The sequence below is a fragment of the Talpa occidentalis genome, unplaced genomic scaffold (genome assembly GCF_014898055.3).
Source record: "Talpa occidentalis isolate TD23 unplaced genomic scaffold, MPIMG_talOcc4v2.1 talOcc4.8, whole genome shotgun sequence".
Classification (NCBI taxonomy): domain Eukaryota; kingdom Metazoa; phylum Chordata; class Mammalia; order Eulipotyphla; family Talpidae; genus Talpa; species Talpa occidentalis.
The window spans coordinates 31363689-31372346 of record NW_023605194.1 but is presented as its reverse complement, the minus strand read 5'-3'; the positions used below and the strand labels follow the sequence as shown (position 1 = coordinate 31372346).

Sequence of the window (8658 nt, the reverse complement as noted above, 5' to 3'; positions counted from 1 at the left end):
AATCCCTCAGTTGCAAGCACACAAATCCCATTGGTGCCGTCCACCTCATTGCACTGACGAAAGTCACCATCAGGAAGGCCCACTGGGGTTGCTGACAGTGTGCGGCAGCATAGTGGGGGGAGTAGCTTGTTGGATAGTTTCAGATTAAACTCTGCCAACTCAAAGAATTCACCTTATTCCATTGATTTTTCATTTTCAGGTCAGGAAGTGTGGACACCAACTGGATATTTATACACGGCTTAGTAGAGGATTTCCTCAAAATATTTGAAAAGTATGACTTCTCCACGTGGTGGGGCATTTGCAATGCCAGGCAGAGTGCCTGTTTGCTTAGACCCAGTGAGCATGGGTATCTTGGATCAGCAGCATGAAGCCCCAGGTGGAGTTCTGAACCAGTCAAAAATGCAGTTCACTCAGTTTCCATGGGCTCCAAAGGTTCTAGAGACTTCGGGTGTTTCCAGACTTGGTGTCAAGCCACAGTGTAAGAAATACTGATTGACTGGAGGATGTCACAGATTAGATCAGGCTAACCTGTAACACAGTTGAAAAAAAAAAAAAACCCACACTTGTTTAAATAGTTCCAAAGAAAATTGTAAAGGACCCTCATGGCAACTTTTAAGAAAAAGCAAGAATTCCTAGAGAATATTAATGGCAGTTATCCCCAGGATATGGACACTAGAACTAGGACTGTTAGGAAGAAGAAAAGGGTAACAAGAGCATCAAGGAGACTTCCTGTGGAGAGAGTGATGTGTTTAGGGGGACAGAGGGCTTAACTCACAGAAGGGGAACAACTGAGTCTGGGACAGGACAGCTTGGGGTCAAGAGCCAAAGGGGACTCAATGAGCCAGGGGACTCAATGCACCTGAGCAAAAGGAAGTTATAAATGACTCTTGGGCTGAGTGTGGGTGATGAGGACTGTGCTCCAGGAAAACTGGTAATTGTGGGTAAAATGAGTGGGAACAAGACCACAGCTACATGGAGTTCATCAGGGACTAGGGCAGCAATCCTCTAACACAGAAAGGGAGCCTGTGACGCAGAAGACAGTGGGCAGGGAAAGGAAAGGGATGGAGGCATGTGAATGAGTCATAAAAGGAACAATAATTTCTCTTAGACGGAGGCAGGAAAGTAACATAGTCCAGGAGGGAGGGCTTAGAGTTTCCAAAAAATGTTACAGAGAATAGAGGCTACTCATGTGGCAGGGATAGGGACCTTCACCTAGTGTGAGGCATGAACAGTGTGTGTGTGTGTGTGTGTGTGTGTGTGTGTGTGTGTGTGTGTGTGTGAGAGAGAGAGAGAGAGAGAGAGAGACAGAGAGACAGAGAGACAGAGACAGAGACAGAGACAGAGACAGAGAGAGAAAGGTAGAGGATGGGATCTAGGGATAGAGCAGGACACCACCCTGACAGTCTCCCTGGATCACCACACATTTGCTGGCCTCAGAATCCTTTACTAAATTTATGGTAACTTCTGGAACTCAGGAAGGGGTCACAGGCTAGAGGGAAGTGAAGACAGGCAGGTGTCCCCTCCCTGGCTGCTCATGGGGTCATTTGAACCTCTGTTTATGACTCTCACGTACACGTGCTTCCTCCCCAGCCCGAACATGAGGGTCTCGATCGTCACCTTCTCCACAAGGGGCCACACCGTCCTAAAGCTCACCTCGGACAAGTAAGTTCAGATTCACTCCCTCAAGGCAAACCTACTGGTGGTGGGAGGGGGGAGACGGAGACCATGGAGAAAACTAGGCAGAGGAGTCCTGAGTTTCAGTCAGGAGCCCACAGGCTTGCTGCCTGGGCGGGGCTGGCTTCTGCTCAGAGACCACCCTGTGCCCCCAACATCTACTCCCAGTCCCTCTGATAACTCTGGCACTGACACTGGCAGCTCCTGTGTTTCTAGACAATCTCTGCCACTCAGCCTTGCTGTGCCGGCTCAGATCTTCACTTGGATCAGCCTGATCCAGCTCCCCCACCACTTATGTCCCACTCCCACCTGTTATCTACCTTAGCAGCAGCTAGTAAAGGACAAAAGTGTGGCCATCTGCAGCTCACTGCTCCCCTGCCAGCATGGGCGGCACTTATGGCCCCTTCCCTGGCCTTAGATTTTCCCTGTCAGGAGCTCTGAAGTAGGGACTAAGCACTCAAAGCAGCTTTGCTGCTTCCTTCAGATCCAATCCTGATCGGAGGGAGGCTGTGAGTTCTAAGTCACCCTCAGTGGTCCAGGGCAGGGAGGAAGGGACAGGGCAGGGGTATTGCCAGGGTGACCCTTAACAAACTCAGCCTTGCCTGGTAGAGGGTGATGAGCCCCACTGGGGACCCCTGAGGTGCTGGCAGTCCCATTGTGAGTTCCAGTTCACATTATCGCAGTCACAACTGCTCCCCACTCTGCCTTGGATTGTCAGATCCTTCATGAAGCCTGCTGGGTCTATGAACCTGATACAGTGATGAGTACAGACAAGGTCAATTTCAATGACCCCTGGCTAAAGGCCCACGGCTCGGCTTCCTGACTGTGGCCTCCCTCGTCCAGATCGGACTGCCCAGTGCAGAATGTGCCAGCACAGATGGGGATGTTCAAGAACACCATACCCTTCTTCCTACCTCAACACTCTATTTTATTTTTTTAGAAAAGAAATCGAAGACGGTCTCAACAAACTACGCAACACAGTGCCTACCGGAAACACAGACATGCAGGAAGGATTTAAAGCGGTACAGCCAGAGCTCTAAGAATTTATCCTGCTTTAGCAAGTGCTCAGAATATCACTGAGTCCTCTCAACATGCCTCCCTGTTTTTGCAGGTCAATGAGCAGATCTCCACAGCAAACTCTGGAGGTAAGCTCTGCTGACTTCGAGACTGTCGGTTCCAACAGTCAGGCCGGGGAATCAGCATTCTGGTGGCCCCCACTTGGAGCTGACTCTTGTGCAAGTTTCCTGCCCAATATGTCCTCCAGGCTCCTCGTCTGGAAGGGCAGAGGGGAAGGGCAGCCCCCCTGCTCATTCAGAGACTTGCGCGGTCATGGGTGTACTTTCCTGGTGTTTATTAAGTATGAGGCACCCGATCTACAGTTGAGCTTGTGGAAAAGGGAGAAAGGCCAGGGGGCACCTCGGGCAGACAAGACTCCACTTATGGAATAAAAGTTCTTGATTTTCCCCTTGCTGACCACACTCTGCTGCGTTCCCATGGCTGGAGCTGCCTCCTTCCCCTTCATCGTCTTCCCTCTGCTGACGCTCCTGCTGGCCCGTGTGTCCCCAGGGCTAGCAGCTGTGTCAGCCCAGCACCCTCTCCGTTGGGATTGAGTCTGTAGGGTGGATGCTTCAGGCACAACAGGTGAAAGTGGGAGACTGTGGGGAAAGGCTGACATCTGGACTCAAGGTCCACTCCCCAAATATCTCTTCCCTGTTTCTGACTGACTGGGCCCCAAGGGGCCAGCAGTAGTGCCTCTGCCTGCTCTGAGCCTGAAGGACAAGTTTTTGTTGGTGAGGCTGCTTCCTCATTGCTCTCGGGAAAGGCATGAACTTGTCCATTGAATTAGCTGGACTCGCCCTCAGGAAACAGGATCTGCCATCTGTGGCAGTGAGAACCCAGGAAGGAAAGTCCTCAGCCAGGCTGAGTCTCCTCCTCTGTAAAGTGGGTTGGCGAAAGAGTCTTCTCCCTCCAGTGGCTGCTCCATAGCCCTCTAGGCGCTCAGGAACGGGGCTGCGGGGGTCTGGCAGCCTCTCCCAGGAGAGGAAGCAGGGGCAGTGCATGGCCTTCACACCTGTGGCAGGTCACTCTGGGCGCCTTTACTGACCAGGACCTCCTGCTTCTCCCACAGAAAAGAAAGTGCACTCCATGGTTGTCTCCCTAATTGATGGAGCACTTTGGCCTGAGTCCTTTCAGGCTACGAAGAATGAAGTGAGTCCAGCCCACCTTGACCAGCCTTTGCTCCACATGTTTAGTGATTTGCACTTAACACGGTCTATGTCTTAGGCTCAGAGGACTCGACAACTGGGAGGGACTGTTTACATTGTGGGTGTCAACAACTACGTGAAAAACCAGGTAATTCAGAACAGCCGCCAACTGAGGAGTCTCGTGGAAAACGTTGGCAGGGCCACCCAGAGGATGGCTCTCTAACCCACCCCATGTATCTGGACAACATGTGAACACTGCAAAATGAGTAACTGTGTTGGAGCCCACAGACCTGGGGAACAGTTATAACTTTCCATTCCAGAAAGTTGGGCTGCTGGTCAGGGTGGGGCACTGAGTTTCACATGGCATGAGGCCTGAACCTCAGGTCCGGGATGGTGGTCTGCTGGCCCCTCAACCCTGCTGTGGGTCCAAAACTTCGGCTCCTCTTGTAGCTCCTGCCAATTGCAGACAGCGAGGAGCATGTGGTTGGCGTGCACAGTGGATTCTATGATCTCAAGCACATCATTGACTCAGCGAGAGAGGGATGGTGTGGAGGGTGGGATGAGGTGGCTCTTACCATGCCCACTCTTCACCTTACCTGACCCGAACAACTCTCTGTTCCAGCTCGTAGCTAAGTCCTGCATTGAGCTTACAAGTGTGGAACCGCCCATTCACTGTGTGGGAGGTAAGAGCTGAGTCTCTATTCTAAACAGAGGCTTTTGTGCTTGTGTGTGTTGCATGTTGTGCTTCGATGTGTGTGATGGATGTAGTGTATTGTGCAGTTAAAATGTGTGATGTGAATATATACGTGTAAATGCTCTTTATTCCCAGTTTTCATGAGCTAGAGTTGACAAACAGTTCCATGTAAGTTGAAGGTATATCACATAATGGTTTGACATATAAAACTTGAAATGATTACCACAATAAGAGTGTATAATTCATTTTTAATAACAAAATCAGAAGTTTAATTTAAAAATGAGGAAAAACATTACATAGTAGCAATGAAACCCAAGATCATCTGACAAGTAGAATACTCCTGAGCCAATTTGGGATCACCCCAGAAGCACAGGGCTAATATAGAGTTGAAACATCAGTGTATTCCTCCCATCAGCCAAATGAAGAGGAAATGATGATTTCAGTGTGTGAAGAAAAAGTTCAAAGTCCAGTGTCTTAATACGGGCATAAGGTGACCAACATCCCTCCACGCAAACACTCCAGCTGACATCAGCTTCAGGGTTAACAGGAAGGCCTCTCCTGAGAGCTCGACCAAGACGAGGATGTCTGCTCCACCAGAGGGTCCCGCAGCACTGCAGTGAGGAGGTCCAGGCACTTCCCTTAGGCTACAAGGCGTCTCTCTGTAAGGGCCTGTGAGTGCAGGTTGTTCTGCCGCAGCCCTGGAGCAAACAGAGGAGGCCCACGGGTAAGCACGCCCTTCCCGGGAACAGCACACAGCCTGACCCACCACATCCTGACCCAGACAGCTGGCTCTGCCTCTGTGTCCTTGCCGGGAAGGCTGGAGCACCCTCACCCGGGTCAGACAGAAGGCTGCTCCAGCTGAGCTCTGCTGCCCGTGGCCAGCCCCAGGGAGCAAGGGACCCAGATCTGCCAGCTCCTCTGCTCTCTCCAAGAGGCAGAAAGATCAATACCCACCCTCTGCTCCGTGAGAGAGGGGAGGCCAGTGGACTGTGCAGGGACCAGCTCAGAATAGAAGCAGGCAGACTTAAGGAAGAGTCGTGGCGCTCATATTCCCATGACTGACCATGGCTCCGCTGCCCATGCTTGCCCAGGCGGGGAGGGCGTGGCTACAGAGCTTCCAGGATGGAAGAGTCTCCAGGACTCATCCTGACTTCTCTGAATCTGTAACCTGCAGTGCCTCAAGTGGGCTGGGTTAGAAACACACTTGCCCCACCACCCACAGCACACATGGGTCTTTCCTTGTTTTAAGTCCCCACCCGTGCAGGCAACTGGCAGCCTGGTTTCTCTGGGCATGTCCAGGGAGACACCCAGGCAGGAGTGTCTGAGCAGCATGTGAACACAGACAGGTGGGGAGACCAATCGTACCCACCCAAGGTGACAGGAGTCCTTCCCACACCCCCTACCAGCCTGGCCCAGCAATCCCTGCTCTGTCCTTGTAAACTGTTCTCTAGTCAACCGCTGCCACCCAGCGTCACAGTCATTTGTGGTAAAGTTCAAGGCAGACATCTACACTCCCTAAAACAGGAGGAGTCACCCGAGACACATAGTGGCAAGGAGCCTTGGGGCACAGGTGAGTTGAGCACAGGGCTCAACCTCCTCAACCCCACAGGACACCTCAGATTCCAGGCAGAGTCCTCTGTACCCTCCCTGCCTCAACGTCCTTGCTCCAGCCCACACTCCTGAGGGCACAACAGGGCTGAGAAGGCCGTTTCCCTAATCCCAGCCTGGCTGGGTTGGTGAGACCCGCAGATGGACAAGCAGGCCCTGCAGATATGCCTTCTTCTCTCACCCTGCGGACCCAGAGGCTGGGGCCCAGGCTTGCCTTCCTGCAAGCCCTTTTCCTGTTTTACGGGGTTCAGTCAACTAGTCCTTTGGGATCTTTCTCTCAGGTCCACTGACCCAAGAAGCTTTTCCTGGTCACTTGGCCCCCCTGGCTCTACCCAGATTCCTCTCATTCTCCACTGGTCATGCAATAATTCATGACTACTGCTTAACTGTGATGCTTGCATTACTCATTCAATCTGATTGTCTTTCAGTCTTTCATTACGCACGTTTCCAAACCTGTAGCAAATGGAGGCTATTCTACAAGGAGATCCTCTAGCTGGATTTCTCAATTAAGAGCTGAGCTAATTATCACTTATTATCTAGCTCCCTCTCTCTTTCTCTGTCCCCATCAATCCCTCTTATTTTTGAAAGTTTTCAAAATAAATTAGAGTCATCAGGCTGTTCCACACCCAACTTTGTCATTCTGCTTATGACAAACAATGGACCAATTTTCCCGAGTTGTCTTTTTGAAATGCACTCATCATCGCATCACAGGTATATTATTTATGAGTCTCACAGATGCACACACACATCTGCATAACGCAGACCCCATGAGGACACACACCACCACAGCTGCCCCTCAGTCCCCTGCATCCTGGCGGCAGCGCCTCTCCAGCCTGTCCCATTGTAAGTCTACCAGATATAACTACCATGAATAGGTGATCCTATTCTAACATATAGGTGATCCTATATGCTAACATCTCGTTCTACATACACTTCCAAAAGGCATTTTTAATAAGCGGGAGCACACGGAACATTAGATTGTCCACCTTCCACTGCATGCAAAAGCCAAACCTTGGTGTCCTTGGTTGATACTCCGGTACTTCCTAATAAGTGGGAACACAGTCCCTGCCCCTGGTCACGTCCTCATTCTGACCTCTCTGCGGCCACTTGACAGAATTTCCCTGGGGTGAACGAGAAGTAGAATAGCCACAATAGGGGAAAACAGGGCACTAGAATTAGCTAGACATGAGTTTGAGCCACCAGTGCAGGATAATGACCTTGACCTACAGCAAGAAGGCCTTCATAGTATCCTGTCTAAATCCAGGCAGCCAAACCCACAACTGCCATCACTGTGTCCCCTGGTATTTATTCCAAGGGAGAAGATGCCCAGTGTCCAATCAAGGGGGGTAGGACAGATGTCCCTTAGCAAATCACTCCCCACCCAGCAGAAGGAAGAGCTTTCCATGAATCCCTAGGCAGGGAAGAGAGGAGGCTGCAGAGGGTCAATAGGAGTGGAAGAACAATCATCTTCAGGGATCTGCCTCACAGCTAAGGGAAGGGGGACTCTTTGGTAGAGGATCAGCAGCTCCTTGCTGGTCTCACTGGGTCGCACCTTATTCCTGAGCTCACTAGTCGGCCAGGGGCACACAAAAAGGTGGTGAGGAAAAACAGACCCCATATGTCAAGTAATTTCACAAGCAACAAGTCCAGGGTGCTCAGTTCAAGCCAGAGACAGAGTGGTGCAGCCTTGGTTGTCTCTCGCAGATCTTGTTTAAGCTGGCGCCCTGGTGGAGGATGGAAAGCACTGCCTGCACCCCTTAGGGAGTCTCAGAACTTAAAGATTGTAAACCCACATCGGGTTTATTTATGGAGATGGGACCAGGTGGAGCCTTGTTGGGCTGTGCCGGTTAGCAGCTGTGGTGAGAGTGCCCGAGAGCTCCACCCAGCCTCCTCACAGTGGCCCCTCAGAAACACCAGGTGAGCCTCAGGAGACACCCAGATGTTGGTTCAACAGCTGTCTCCTCCAGGAGTCCCTTGGGGGCTCCATTTGGGGGTAGACTGCCATAGTATGAGATCAGCAGACAACAGAGCTCCTCCCTCCTTACACACACTTTTGGATGTTGCCCTTGCAGAAAACGACAATGTAGGAATCTTTGGAAGAGGTTTTCATAACACCAAAAACAAAAACGAAGTTCTTTGCAGATTTCAGATAAGTGACACCATATTTTTTGGTAAGTAGCTCCCTTGCTTTGAACAAATAACAAATTTCCCACAACATGCTCTCTTCCCTCAGGCACCATGCCTCCAAAACCCTTGATGCCCTTACGCTATGGGTGCTGGGAGGACAGAGGCAGCACCGAGAGTGGAAGGAGGGACGTGGGTGGGACCCATCCATTCCCAGGCCATGAAAGTGTCTGGGGTTAGTGCTATTCCCTGTGAGGAGGGTCTTCCCTCACAGTTGCTTCCCCCGAGGTTTCCTCATCTCTCACTTTCCTGAGAGACAAAGACCCCAATCTCATGGTTCGACCAGGTGAAACT

At 51.2% G+C, this 8658-nt stretch overlaps 1 protein-coding gene across 1 annotated transcript; it reads left to right on the top strand.

The window, feature by feature from the left end:
• The first annotated feature begins 244 nt into the window (after nt 1-244).
• On the top strand, nt 245-8441 carry LOC119233538 (anthrax toxin receptor-like). Its single transcript, XM_037495973.2, has 8 exons — nt 245-271; nt 1591-1662; nt 2615-2696; nt 2786-2819; nt 3803-3882; nt 3958-4026; nt 4501-4561; nt 8253-8441. Exons 2-8 carry the CDS (start codon nt 1598-1600, stop codon nt 8357-8359), a joined length of 498 nt encoding a protein of 165 aa, XP_037351870.2. The 5' UTR covers nt 245-271; nt 1591-1597; the 3' UTR covers nt 8360-8441.
• Nucleotides 8442-8658: the final 217 nt, after the last annotated feature.